Source organism: Ascidia mentula, chromosome 4, assembly GCF_947561715.1.
Source record: "Ascidia mentula chromosome 4, kaAscMent1.1, whole genome shotgun sequence".
Taxonomy (NCBI): domain Eukaryota; kingdom Metazoa; phylum Chordata; class Ascidiacea; order Phlebobranchia; family Ascidiidae; genus Ascidia; species Ascidia mentula.
Window position 1 is genome coordinate 3729184 of NC_138569.1, and position 14973 is coordinate 3744156.

The window sequence follows — 14973 nt, forward strand, 5'->3', positions numbered from 1 at the left end:
TTGAGTTTTAGAAGTCATTTGTCATTGTGCACCTGGTTACAGTTTCTCTTGTTTGCCAAAAACAATTGCCGGGTCTGATGACTCATGAAGGGGGACTACTATTGCTGAACAGAAAAAAAATTGATTGCAGCTGCATTAAGACAGCACATTGGGGGGTTTTGCAAAGGCTAACTGCTAAATTGTCAGTCCTAGGGGGTGTACAAACAGCCCCGGTGGGGCCCCAAGACAATTACAAGACATCTAATTCTTCATGAATTGTGTAGAGGAGGGTTGGTGGCTTCACTTAATCGCAAATGGAGGTAACTTTCTGTGATTCATTTTTTCACAAAACAAACCTACACTTTTTTGGCCAACAGAGGGTCAAAATGCCCCCGGGGGAGCAGTTTAAGTAGTTATTTCCATTATAAATTTGGCCACAATTCCTTGCCAAGGGTCGGCACTAACAGAAAATCACAAATTGAACATACTTTCTGTGATTCATTTTTTCACAAAATCAACCTCAATATTTGGGTAGTTTTTCAGCTACATGTACAACAGCACCCTCTACCAATTTACTGCCTGACTAATAACCCTGAAAACCAAAGTAAAACTGCCCCAAACACGCTGAAAATCGCCCTGGCAACAGCCTATTCATCTGTGCTCATTCAACCAAAACACTGGCGCCCATGCATGACCCATTGCATTGTTACACACAATTTTACTCTGTTACGCAGGACAGAGTTCGAGAAGGGCATTTCCCAACCGGGAAAGTCTTTTCCATAGAAATACAGAGATGCGGCCTACAAGACAAAGCACATTTTAATGCTAATAAAACATTCACAGCAGAAATATCAACACATAATCACTAACTAAAAATATTATCAAACAATAAATTTACCATTTTTTATAAAAAATTTTACTTCCTCTTCAGGAACTTCAAGAAAACTCATTTTACAAGTGTTGTGTTGTGACTTAAAAATTTATGAATTAAAATGTTTATCTTGGTTGTGGCTTAGAAAATGCTTATTTTGACAACTTGCTTGACCAAATGCTTTATAGCAGATATTGCCATTTTAAGGTTTCTTTCGGGAGTGAGTTCTGCTGTGTCTGGTGAGATCTGATGATGACATAAACCTCTTGAAACATGCATTGCATTCATAAGGTTTTTCTCCAGTGTGAGATCGAACATGTCTTTTTAGGGTACCCTGGACGGCAAATGCTTTATCACAGAAATTACACTTAAACGCTCTTACACCAGTGTGAGTTACCAGATGCACTTTTAGATTTCCAGCTTGAACAAATGTTTTGTCACAAATCTTGCACCAATGTTTTTCTCCAGAATGTGTTCGAGTGTGAAGTCTAAGGGAACTTCTGCGACTATAAGCTTTATCACACATTTTGCATTTAAATGGTTTTTCACCAGTGTGCATGTATAAATGCTCTTGCAGGTATCCTTTTTGACTGAACGTTTTATCGCAAATGTTGCACCTGTGTGGCTTATCTCCAGTGTGTATTTGAATATGTTCTTTAAGGACACTTTGACGTCCAAATGCTTTGTTACAGATGTGGCATTTCAACGGTTTCTCACCTGTGTGGGTCAATAAATGTTTTTTTAGGTATCCTTGTTGACGGAAAGATTTGTTGCAAATATTGCACTTGTATGGTTTCTCTCCAGTGTGGATTCGCCCATGAATGGCGAGAAATGTCCGACTTCCAAAACACTTTTCACATACTTCACATCTGAAAGGTTTTTCTCCGCTGTGCATTCGAAGGTGCATGGTGTGAGTCCACGAACTGGAAAATGCTTTGGAGCAAATTTCGCACTTGTAAGGTTTTTCTTTGGTATGAGTTCGCATGTGAACTTTCAGGGCACATTGACGGGCAAACGCACTTTCACAGATGTTGCACTTGAATGGTCTCTCCCCAGAATGTGTTAAAGCATGTAATTTTAGAATAGAGGCATAACAAAAAGTTTTGTTGCAAGTGGCGCACTTGTGTGGTCTCTCACCAGTGTGGGTTTGCTTGTGTCGATATAAATTTGCATAACTCGAAAAACATTTTTCACACACTTTGCATCTGAATGGTCTCTCACCGGTGTGAATGCGTGCATGATTTGTCAAGACAACTTTCTTGGCAAAAGATTTATCACATTTGCTGCACTTGTACGGTTTGCTGCAAATAGATTTTTTCTGTTTTTGGATTGGCATTTCTGCCTTCATATATTGATAAAAAATTCTTTCAATTTTCCACCTTTTTCCACTTTTCCATCAATGAAACCACATTTTCAATTGTTTAGTCACAAAACAATTCATAAAACATGTCATCTACATGAAATTTGGCCCCCTGCACAAAAAATTAAAACTAGACTTCATTTTAACTGTATAGTCACCACAAAGTGGAAGTCTTTGCTTGGCTGTTTGGTCAGCAAAGTTGTCTGATAGTCACACCAGCTGCACTGATGAGACCTTATAGGTCGAAACAGTGGCCATCTGTATGCAGCTCACACAATTCATTTTAACTGTTCACACAACAAAAATAATTGAAGCTGATCAACAGTTAAAACCGTGCACATTTTATGTACTTTCCTTTGTAAAGCTTAAAATGACATGGCAAACTATCCCCATTTAAATGGTAATGGATGTGACGTCACATTGCTGCAGGTTATTGGCAGAAAATGCATTGTTTTAAACACCATAAACGAAAATTTATGATAAGGTGAAAAAAATTTTCTGGAAGATGCATTGCATTAATGTGCACGCTTACTGTCTCGTCAGTGGGTAAAAACGTAGCATATGAAACAAAACACTCAAAATTAAATTAACACAAGTTCTAATAGTACTCTAGGTCACTTTCTAAAGTTCTGCAAAATGTAGTAAATTTTCCCAACCTATTTAACCACAATCACCAACAAAAAACACAACTGATAAGATTAAGCTATAGGGTCAGTCCGTCTGCTGTCAGTTTCGATACGATCAAGATAAAACGCACACAACACTAACAGCCAAGTTGCTGCCAGGCGCGCTAGTTGCCATTCATTCGAGACCCTTTTTTGTCCAAGCGGAATTTTTCATTTTTGGTGATTAGTACTTATTTTCTTCAAGAATTTCTGCTTTGCCTAAACGTACAGTGTTCCCAGAAAATGATTTACCGATAATAAATAACCATTAAATTTAAATTTCCTCTTCTCTGAACACGTGACTTTCCACTGTTTGTTTGTTTACAAAGTCCAGTCAATTTATCCTGAGGCATAGAGTCCTACCTTTTTACGAAAAGTGATTTTCGCAGGGGGAATCGGCTAGTGATTATATTTTCTATTACACCGGCACCAAATTAACCCCTTGACAATCTCATAGTCTGCTATCTTACCCTCTTCAGTATCTTGCAGTGCAATAAAAAGCTGGAGAAAAAAGTCGAATATTTCTGGCAAAATTTGTTTTGAGGTTGCAATGACAAAAATGAAGTAAAATTTAAAACGACATATCCTGTTTGCGCTTACTTTACAACATTGCTTCACTTTTAACAAAGAAAAACGGGTTGTTTTCTTTCAGTGTCGTATTTTGAAATACATCGTGTGTTGCACCGCACTACTTGTGTATGACGTGTTTAGCGCGTCAGCATCTTACTGCAACGATTCAATGCTATATAATATGTCACCTTTCCAAGTGTTCATTTTATTTGAATAATAAATGTTACTAGAACAACTGTGTCCACGCTTATAGTTTTAGAATACATGTTTCGCTTTTTATTAAAAAAATAATATTTAAAAAAAAAGCGAAACATGTATTCTAAAACTAGAAGCATATGGACACAAAGTTGTTCTAGTAACATTTCATATTGAATTGAAGGTTAACTTGTGTCACGTGAAAGAAGTGCTGCTGGTTAGGTAGATTTCATGTAGTAAACAATTTATTGCTTCCTTTTATTTGGTTACATCTTGTTTGAAATATTCCTGTTACAGAAAATGAATTTCTTAAGTAGCCTTCATGGCTGCAACAGGAGTTCATACAAACTTTTTTCGATGTTTTAACTCGAGCGATTAGATACAGGCTTAGTCGGCATCCTGTAAACAAGACGTGCTCTCTAGTGCGCTTACAACAGAGTAAATAAATATAGCCGTGTTAATGGTCAGTACTACAGGAGAGCATGACGCAAAATTACGGAAAGTTTGTTACAAGGCAGCCATACAGCGCCTTCACTCACAGCACTGCTGTCAATGTTTAAATTAATTAATATATATTTCGTTGCTAAGTACTCACGAGGTATTTAAAGCAAAGCGCAAAATGTTTTGGCCGCAAAATGGAAAGCCATGTTTAGTCCTTTCCTGGACGTTTCATTGCAGTTGGCCTTTAATGGATTGTGTGTTTCTCGGGAAGATTTTGTTACACCACTGACACAATGGATGTTAGTTCACTGCCATGATAATATAAACGTAAACAAAACTGTATCCGAAAAATCATTTAAGAACACAATCTAGTTAAAAACTGGCCCCCAAAAAATTAAATTTACTTTTTCCATGTCATTCAGCATCATGGTAAACGTGCATGATGCATGTGGTTTCGCATTGTAACAATAATCGATATGTGAAGCGTGGTATTTACGTGAGTCAAAGAGGAAGCAGAAGACATGCAATTTCTGGGGTATTTAGTAGCTATATGCCTGTTAAAATAATCCATTCAATTTTTTGACCAAATTATTCATGGAGGAAATACAAATGAGGTAGCCTATAACATTATATACGGTGAAAAGACTGTGAATTCTGTATCGCAATTTCATTGGTTTTGCGGCTTTTGTTCAAGAAAGAAGGCTTAACCGACATTTTGCCTTAATTGCCTTACAGTTGCCTGAGGCTAGCAAACATTCAATGAGCTGTTATAAATATTTTTTCCAAATCCGCTTAATAAACCGTTTCACATATTAGGCCCATGTTGTTTTTATTGATACTGACGCATTTATCAGAAGACATATAAGACCAGAAAGAATTCTGACAAACAGCTTGTATGGAAGTAAGTTTAAGTAAGAAGTACACTTGGTTATATTGTTCAGTGTAGGCATAATACTCCGCTTTCTGTGGTTTACACATCACAATATTAAACGTTACTTCTGGAGTAAAGTGTTTCAAGACGCAATTTAGGGTTTAGTTGTAAATCTACTCGAAGATGAATAACATTATGTTGAAGATAATCGGGTACCGTCAGAATGGATGCATGTTTCTTTATTAATTGTCGCTGACGAACAAAGAAAAGTTTATGTTAATCTCTGCAAGTTGTCACTCAATTCGCCCCGGTGACATTGAGCGTTTATTACAACGGTGGGTATGATGGGGACGATCTGACAGTTGGCGAGCAAACTTATACGAAATACGATGTGCACAAAAGTTGCAATCCAGATTAACAAAGGCAGCCATGTGATTTTTTTCAACTTCAATATATTTGTAGGCACATTGGTAAACGTGTGAGTTTCAATCGGACGCAAGAACACACAGGAATTTCTATGTTTTAAAATTCTGTTTTACCGCATTAAGCATGTCAATTAGAATATTTGACGTCACGGCAACACCGACATTCTCAAGGTCACAAATCCAACATCAGCATTTGAAGAATGCCATTGAACAATCAAGCGACTCATATCAATACAGTGCTGCGAATCTAAAACCGGGATCCGGTTTCGGATCTGGATCCGCTGTTTCCTCAGGCGATTTTGAGCAATGGTCCGAAAGCGGATTCGATTATTTCAGTTCGTCTGTAGGTGAGGATCGGCAATCGTCAGGATCCGGATCTGGAGCCGCATATGGGTCCGGTTATGGTCCTGAACAAAACTCGACAAGTAATATTTGGTTGGATAACGCCGAGGCCGTGATAGAAGACCGCGAACCGGTGGTGTACTACATGGATCTGGATTACTTATTGGCTCCACTGTTAGCGGAACCAGTTCCCGTCAATCATGCCATTAAAACTTTCGTGATGAAACCGATCACAAACGCCTACAACAAGTCGTATGTAGAATTCAGCCCATTTAATCTGACCAAACCTCTTAACGGAACAGCGAACGTGACAGTTTTGCGCAGCGTTTCTAATCGATCAAGACTGTGTGGCGTTCCTGGTTTCTGTTCTTCACACTTCTTAGAAGAATGTGCGAACACAGTTATGACACAATGTGATGAATGTAGTATGGCTGGTGCTGTCTTGTTTGCTACACTGGCTGTTCTTCTGGCTATATTAATATTATGTGGGAACGGGATGGTGATTAAAAGCTCCATGGAGAAAAACAACAAGTCGGAGAAAGATTTTTTCTCCAAGATAAAGTGTTCGCTTGCATTGGCGGACATGTTGACGGGTTAGTTGTCAAAACAATTATCTCTATCAATGTTTGCAAGTTTTTATACTCACTGACTGATGGCTGAGTTTGTTAACGTTATAAAATTATTTGCAAGTTTTGTGGTTAAAATGCGCATGTTAAAAGTGTTACTTGAACAAAGGTTTGGAAATCCTATGTGTGGCGATGTACAACTTCAGTTGGACGATCAACTCCACCGCAAACCAACTTGATCAAAGACAATTCTCTCTTCGTGGATCTCCCCAGGCAATCGCCGGCGGAATCTTTTACCTTCTTGGGTTTACGTCATCGCATTACCACCTCGTGTTTCTCGGGATACAGCGCTTGTACGCCATCTGGCGGCCTATGCGCTATAGGATGCAGAGCACGACTTCGCTATACGCTGGAATTGCATTAACCTGGGTGTTGGCGGTGCTTACTGCAACCGTCCCATGTATGTGACTAAAAGCAACTTTTACTACATCACGCCTAAAAGGCAATTAACGTACTAGCAATATAACATTGTTTCCGTTTACCAAATTAACAGTAGCTATAATGTGTTAAGGTTTTGTGCTTTAAAAAGAGACGATCTAGTAATTACTCGGAATTAAGCTGACATAAAGCAGAATAAAACGAGTCATTCTTTTCAGTGTGGTTTCCCGATGTCTTCACCTTCACCTACGTCCACACCATATTCATCTTCTATGTGACAATGACTAACATGGTGAATCCCAAACGATCAGCGGAAACAGTGGCCGTATCTGTTATTACAATCGTCACTCCATTTACGCTTATGGTAAGATGAAAAATATTTGCTGTTGATGTTGGTAGTAATAACAGTTTTTTGTTTACAATGTTTGAAGTTAACTTTTGCAGTGAAGCACAGTACGCGATATTTAATTTAATTGTTGGCAAAACGCTTGTTTTGTTTGTTATTGCACAAATGACGCGTTGCTGGAATATAAACAGGCACATACGTTTTTATTGAAATTTACTGGACCAACTCGAATTTAGACGATTGTTAGTATTCTTACTGGATTTATTGGGCACCGGAAAGTGACGAGAGGGAGGCGACTACAAGGCAGTGCTAGAAAGCGGAGAGGCGGCTCCAGAGCCAACAGGGAGATGAATCTCTTTAAAACGGTTGCATTGATGCAACTTGGTTTTACGGTGACCCTTGGTACGTTTTAAAAAACGTTGCTTTCCTCATTTTAAATCTTTTGTTATATCAAAACGTGGTCAATTTGCAGCGTTGTAATCTTTGACATGCCACGTTTACTAATCTTGTTTGAATTTATGTGTTGTTTTCCACAGTACCGGTTATGGTTGCAACTTTGCTATCGTACACAAATGAGATGAATTGCCGTAGGGTGTCTGTTACACATCTTCTCTGCTTTTACGTCAGCATGATAAACAGGTGCTGTAGAAATTTTTTCTTGTAATTTTGTTAATTAGAACCTCGTACATCCGCATACACCTGTATTAGATACGATGCTCCCATAAACGGACTTTTATGTTCCATTTGTTTAATTCGGATGTTCGCTCTTAACCAATCGTTTGGAATGTGATTTGACGAGGTGTGATTGCATATTAGGAAACAAACATATTTTAAGTAGCCTACCTGAGTCTAGTTTCAATAAACCAAATAAGGCTGTTTTATTTTTCAGTCTGGTGAACGTGGTGATCTACAGTGCGAGGGACAAAAGTTTTCGGATGTCTGTCCACAAATTCATCTGCAAGTCTTGGTTTAAAACGAAACGAGAACGCTTTGTTATTACCTAAAACAACTGTATCTTACTGGGTATAATTATTTAACTGAGTGTATCAGAGCACAAATATTTGTTTAAACGAATAACGTCTTTTACAAATGCGGAATTCGGTCCTTTATGTCAGAACCTTCTTTAAACCTTCTAACAATTTCAATATATTTTCCCTAACGTTTTGTTTGGTTTCATTTTTGTAAAAACGTTTTGTGCGATCCTTGCTTAACACAACTAACAAAATTTGCCTGGTTAATAACTATCAACAATAACAGAACGGACCGATTACTCACCATAAATATCTTAAGAATGTCAATTTCTTTCTGTATACTAAATTATACCGTCTCCTCTTTAAATAAACACAAGTAACATAGCCAATCGCCCGACCCATATAGCAAGAAGAAAACCTGATCGGGATTCGTAGCCAGGATATCCAGGGTTCAAATCCCGGTGTGGTCCAAAAATGCAATATGTTTTAAAGATGTTGGAAATGTCAACACCATTCACCGATCCACGTCGTTGAAGCCAATACCACGCCCGAATTTTGCCACAGCTATTTTGTTTTGCAATGTAACCAAGTCACTGTTGCTCACCACACGGTGGTAGCCGGGTCGTATTGGAGATCACTGGGTGGTTTAGTTTCTACGGCGCAGATATGGACAAGACTCAAATCAAGTTTTCTGCTTGTCTCAAGGGTTGTCTGCCTTGTTGCAGATTACCCGACTGGTCCGAATAGGATTTCATTCTATGGTGGCAGTGCCTGCATTGTGGTCAAAAGCCCAATATGCTTTCTGCAAAACAAATACCCTGGAATGATTTCCACCAAACCGTGTGTGTGACTGCAAACTTTCACAACATTCTACACAATTCTGAGTATAAATAGACTGGCCCATATTGTTATTAACACATTCTACACAAGATTAACAATTAACAACATGTTAGTTATTGAACACAAGTACAAAGAAATATGCTTTGTGTTATGCATATGGGCAAAAAGGTGGGTAGACAAATAAAATTACAGTAGAAATAATAACATTGTGTTAACACTATGGGTTACATAAAACATATGCATAACATTCGCCTATGTTGGTCTGTTATGCAAGGTTCATATTGTCTTGTTGCTGTTTAAATTAAAAAATGGAAATATAACAAATGTAGTTGTGCAATAACTATTTATCATACATTTCAATGTCATTTAGCGTTATAAAGTATATGCAGTTTGCATTATGTGATAAAACAAGACAGCTTTATGTTCGGTAATTTAATGTCCCAGGGCATGGCAATAAAATTAATCGAACCGCGGATAAGAAACAAGTTACGGCATATGGCGGGTACAGAGGTCGGTAATCATTAACTTGGCATGTGCGTCGCGTTACAGCGCGTATCTATATTTGTACGTAGGTCGCTGGTGACAAGGATCCTGTTTGCTGGGAAAACAGAATGGGAGGGGCAACAACCTTTGCCTATGCCGGGAGAAAGAAGGTTTTGTGTTGTCGAAATATTACAGAACGCAATGCTGCGTCAAATAAGTTATTTCCACGAGGCGACGTCATTGGGCGCGTGATATCGTTGCGGTCACATGATGTACTTTACAGCCTACGTGCCGCAAAACGGTGGAGAAATTGGTTTTTCTTTACTTTGGGTTGTTTGATGTGACGTGTTTGCTTACTCACATAGAGGGCGTAACAAAAACTTCTCTTTAATGTTGCCATTTTTGTGATTTTTTCATTTTATTAAAATTCTTCTGATAGACACTCGTTGTTTACCCGATTGGACAGAAAATTTAGCAATTCCAAATCAAATTCATGATACTAATATTACCTTCTATTTGTGATATAATCTTCTACGGTATTCATTGAAAAAATGCTGCATTAATCAACGTTGATGAGTTATAATGTCGCTTAATTGATACCGTTTACGATGCTGTACGTTTATGGGTTTATGTCATCAGTTTTAAATGTTACTAGAACAACTTTGTGCCCACGCTTCTAATTTTATAAAACATGTTTCGCTTTTTAATACAGCATCTTCAGTTCTACAAATAACATAAACAGAAAAGACATGGTTAGATGCTAAAATGATAAAACGTTGCTGGTAAGGTAGATTTCATGAAGTAAAAACAATTTATTGCTTTATGTCATCAGGCAATATCACATAACTTGGATCAGTGACGTTGGCTCTGAATGTAATGTTTGTCTCGAGATATTTTCAGCAATGTACCCTTATCCGTTCCCTCCAGTTTTCAAACAGACCATGGCGCACCAGTAACTGTTGTTTGCTTTCGGTCACATGAGCGCTTCGCGGGTCTATTCATGGCATCCAGAGTTTCCAACGACGCTGTCGTAATTTTGAAAGATCACAAACAATATCGCTGATGCTGATCACGAGATGCGAACGACTTTGTCTGTACTTGCCAAGAAATAGCCATGCCGCTAAACAAACAAGGGTTGAAAAGGAAAGTTTATTTTGACCTTTTTTGACCCCAGACTTTAACTCTCTGGAAGTTTTTCCTCTTTAGAAATCAGATATATTTGCCAGTATACCCTCTGATTGTTGCTGTTTACTAAAAAGTATTAAAATTTACTTCGTCGAATAATCATGACTATAAACAAAGTCAATCTCTTGATATTGAGTTGGAGCAGATTCGATGAAACATGAACATGAATTTACTAGGTACAGAACGTCTGCAATTGTTCAAAACTTAACTTTGTGACGAACTGCACTGCAGTTCTTAAAACAATGGATGTCGCAGCCTTGTACAAAACTTCTACTATCAAACAGTGACATTGGTCCAGCAACACACAAAGTTTAAAGGAATATTAATCAGTTGAAACAGCGGGTGCGCCTGGTAAAAGCCTGTGAGCAAACTTGTTAACATGAACACGCAGTCATGGCAACGTGGGATGTGACATGAATATTTATTACTGGGCAAAAGGGATCGGCCGTTGCCGTTATGTGGGTCAACAATCTGCAAATAACAGGAAAAACAGGTACACAGAGAGTTCTCTGTCTCTTTATATGATGAGCGCCTGTCTTTTTTTCAGCGGATGTGAATAGGAGAGGTGGCACATGACTCGCGACTGATTAAATTAAAAGCACATCGTGCGTCGTTGCGACAGTCAGACGGTTTAGATTCGGAGTCGGTCGTATTTTGAAAAACTTATTGTGAAACCAGCGCTTTGACAAAGTCGTCACAAAACGCTGAAAAAATAAGGAATACTTTTTTGGGAAATCTACCGAATAATTTAACAAATGTTACATTGGTGCTTTCGACGAAATTTTGCCGAAAAATCTAAATTTGTGCTTATTTTAACAAGTTTTCGGAGGTTGAGCTACATTCACATTTAGTTCATTTCTCTGTTGCCAAAAGGGTATTTGGAATTATCGAAGTTGCATTGTGGTGATAAGAAGAAATAAAACAATTTTATGCCCCACTAAAAATAGCGATTCCAACACTGTTTTGTTCAGGGTGCGTTACGATTCGAAACGGGAGTAAAACAACCTAAATTTTTCGTGGAAGGTCTATTGTTTGTAGCATTTGTCACAAGCGGAGACAGCAAATTACTGGGAAATATTTGGGGGCTTAAAATTTATGCCGCGTTCTGTCATTTTATGAGTCTATTTCGATTATAACAAGTGCAAACGCAGTTGCAGTGCAGCAGAAAGATGTTGAGTCGCTGTCCCGTTAAGTAATACTATTTTTTTCTGCAGATCAAGTCTTGCTTCCTTTTGTAATAGGTTATTGTTTTGTATTTTGTACGCTTGTGAAAAACGAAAGATCTACAACAATATGTGCTGCGCTATAGCGAAATATCTTCTTTTCGGATTTAACCTTATATTCTGGGTAAGAATCTGACATACGAGTCCGAACAGAGCCAGGATCGACACCGGCACGGCCGAGACGGCTTTAGAAATTGTGCTCTTTTTCGCCGTTAAACAAACATATAGGTTTAATGTTGTTTAAATATATTTTGGTAGCTGTTGGTGTTAAATATTTCATTCAAAACTAAATTATCGAGCAAATAAATTATTTGTTCGTGCACAGTTGGCAGGATGCGCCATTCTTGGTGTTGGGATCTGGTTGACCGTCGATAGCAGTGTACAGGAAACTGTGGACGTCCTAGGCGAGACGATCGCTATCAGCACAGGTAGAACGACAGCAAATAAAATATGGCGCATGGCAACTTCGTGCTGAATTGAGCTTTAAGAATTTAACTTGGTTAATAATTTGCAGGTGCGATAGTTCTTATAGTGGCTGGTTCCATTATGCTCCTCTTCGGTTTCGTCGGCTGCTGTGGTGCCATAAAGGAGAGCACATGCCTTCTCGGCACGGTAAGTATTTTTTCTCTTGGCTAGACAGATTTGTTGGACTTTGAAATGTTTAATTTCAATACACGTCATCCATGAAATAGTTAACAAATTCGGAACACATTTGCCAGTGAGGATATTGGCGAAAAATGTTGCTGGAAATAAATACGACACCGAGCAATCGACTTTAATTTTTATTGAAAAAAAATTTGACGTGACATTCAGACATTATTTGATTATTGCGGACGTTGTTCCATGCAATGCACATTGTGTCGAACTGAATTTCTTCTAACACAATCCCCATTACCTAAAGAGTGCGTTTATGTTTTTTTACAGTATGCAGGACTTCTCATAATCGTTCTCGGACTCGAAATCGGCATAGGAATTTGGGCACTTGTTGAATACGATTCGGTGAGTATTAAAGGTTCCCAATTGGAAAACGGACTTGCGCACGGGTAAATGTAAAAACTACTTCTTTATTGCATTATAGGTCGATGAAGCTGTGACAGATGCATTCGCCACCTTGACCACCGAAGAGCAGTTGAATGGGGCAGAAAATGCATTCACAAGCACCCAGTTTAACGTAAGTTGAAAAACAGGTTAAAGAGTCTAATTGGGTATTTGAAAAAAACCCGGTTTGGTGCCAAACAAGAGGGAGGTGCAGCCGGCACGTCGCATCAGGGCCTGGGGCCAATTAATAGAAGAAGAAGAAGGCCCACAAACACAAATGTTTGATTTAAAACTAACGGATTTTTACCATAAAGACTGACTTCCTTTATAATTTCATGTGATCTCCGAAAGAAAGGTCCTCCCAATATCACAGTCTCTACCACAGGCGTGGCTCAGATTGTTGACAATTATGTTCGACCAAAGAAAATTCTGTGCCATCCGCAGTATAACATAAATATACTAAAGTGTTTTTTTTCTCAAAAAAATTATGCAACTCTGCAACGTGGATTTTTTTTCATCGTATTGCTTGCATTCCTAATAAATATATGCTCTGTGTTACGAAACTGCACGTTCTTTTCATTCCCTTCGTTTTCTCTACAGTTCAAATGTTGCGGTTATAATCGGGGTTGTCAGGATTGGGTCGGTTTTACATACGGATGTGAATGTGAATCTGGAGATCCTAATTGCATCCCAGTTGGAGACGCACCCATCACCTGCTCGTTCCCCGCTGACGTCAATTACTACTATAACCAGGTAGGTTGTATTCGAAAGGAACCATAGCTTTTCGTAAAATCATGTTTATGAACACCTTTTAGGTTTGTATAACAATACTTTCCATTCTATTTGAACAAGAAAACTGACGATGCTTATGGCAACTTATATAAGCAAAATCGATTTTCCACAATAAAATCTGCTGACGTAAATCCGAGGCTTGTTGCTTCATTACATACTTTCCACATTGGTTTTGTTCGTTTGTTCTTGCATTATTTAACGTTTTGCATATTTACCCAATCTGGACGTCAATGCTGGGGATGTAAAAAAATTCAATTTCGTTTGTTCAAATATGATAGGTTAACGTACGTTTGTTATTGCAGAGTTGTGCTACCGCTATGACCACATTCGTCCAGGACAACATGACCATTCTTGGCTGGGTTGCCATTGGCATTGGCCTCCTTGAGGTACAATGTAGTAGCATGTATTTATTAGTAAATATAAGCACAGGACTCAATATTTGTAGTTGTGGTACGGCCACAAAACCGCACACACGCCCTGGATATGTAAAATAAATGCACCTTTTTTGCAACAGCGTGAACCCGTTTTGACAAAAAAAAATATTTTTCGTACGTCCAAAAGTTTACATTCAAACGTAAATGATACTATTATAAATTATAACCTTACTTACTATTTGACAGCTTGTCGGTATTATCATCTCCATCAGCCTTTGCTGTCATGTGAAGAACGAAAAGAAGAGAGGGTATCCTGCATAATCACTTCAAGGATTAAAAACAAAAATGACTTCGCAAACGTTTTCGCGTTGCACAAAATTCCTTCTGCCTAATCCAAGACGTAATCACCAATCACGTGATGATGAAGGTCGCAAAGACGTGCCCTCGATTTTCCACTTTGGATGTTCGCCAAGTCTTCGACGTTTCGATTGACAAACGTCATAAATGAAGCGTGTTTTTTACGTGGAATGCACAACTATTTTACCGTGCTTATATCGTGTTTGTACGCGGAATAATTCGTTACTTGGTGACAACTTTTCAACGGGCGGTAATTTTGTGTATCTTCGCCTTTGTCGGCCAAACGTTTTATTTTTTAGAGACGATGGAAATGCAGGCATGGGTACCATTTTATGTTCTTTAACATTCGTGTAATGCTTTCTGGAAGCGTAATAAACCATTAACTATTTTGAATTGAAAAAATTCTGAACTTAAGGAAAGAGGAATTCCTGATCAGTGATTGGCCAGCATAGATTGATGTTGCGGAGGAAAATATGCTTTCACAGCAAAACATATTAGGATTTTTGTGTCTTGATGGGCAGTTCCAATTTGTTTAATGGCCTGACTACCTCACGGTATTATTTTTTGACTGTATTTTTTGCTAGATTTTGTTGCCAAAAACCAAGCATTTTTTCAGTTCGAAAACAAGTGCAACAATTCGT

General features: G+C 38.3%; 3 protein-coding genes across 3 annotated transcripts; 2 read left to right on the plus strand and 1 right to left on the minus strand.

Moving 5' to 3' along the window:
- Positions 1-1051: 1051 nt before the first annotated feature.
- Positions 1052-2317, minus strand: LOC145899414 (uncharacterized). Its single transcript, XM_082988177.1, has 2 exons — positions 1248-2317; positions 1052-1198 (listed from the first exon to the last, which is right to left on the minus strand). Exons 1-2 carry the CDS (start codon positions 2196-2198, stop codon positions 1175-1177), a joined length of 975 nt encoding a protein of 324 aa, XP_082844303.1. The 5' UTR covers positions 2199-2317; the 3' UTR covers positions 1052-1174.
- Positions 2318-5501: 3184 nt separating this feature from the next.
- On the plus strand, positions 5502-8073 carry LOC145897187 (uncharacterized). Its single transcript, XM_082985374.1, has 6 exons — positions 5502-6312; positions 6455-6745; positions 6942-7087; positions 7306-7471; positions 7606-7708; positions 7959-8073. Exons 1-6 carry the CDS (start codon positions 5502-5504, stop codon positions 8071-8073), a joined length of 1632 nt encoding a protein of 543 aa, XP_082841500.1.
- Positions 8074-11770: 3697 nt separating this feature from the next.
- LOC145897188 (CD9 antigen-like) lies at positions 11771-14296 on the plus strand. Its single transcript, XM_082985375.1, has 8 exons — positions 11771-11895; positions 12097-12199; positions 12286-12383; positions 12696-12770; positions 12850-12942; positions 13410-13562; positions 13904-13987; positions 14222-14296. The coding sequence occupies exons 1-8, from the start codon at positions 11842-11844 to the stop codon at positions 14294-14296; spliced, it is 735 nt and encodes a 244-aa protein (XP_082841501.1). The 5' UTR covers positions 11771-11841.
- Positions 14297-14973: the final 677 nt, after the last annotated feature.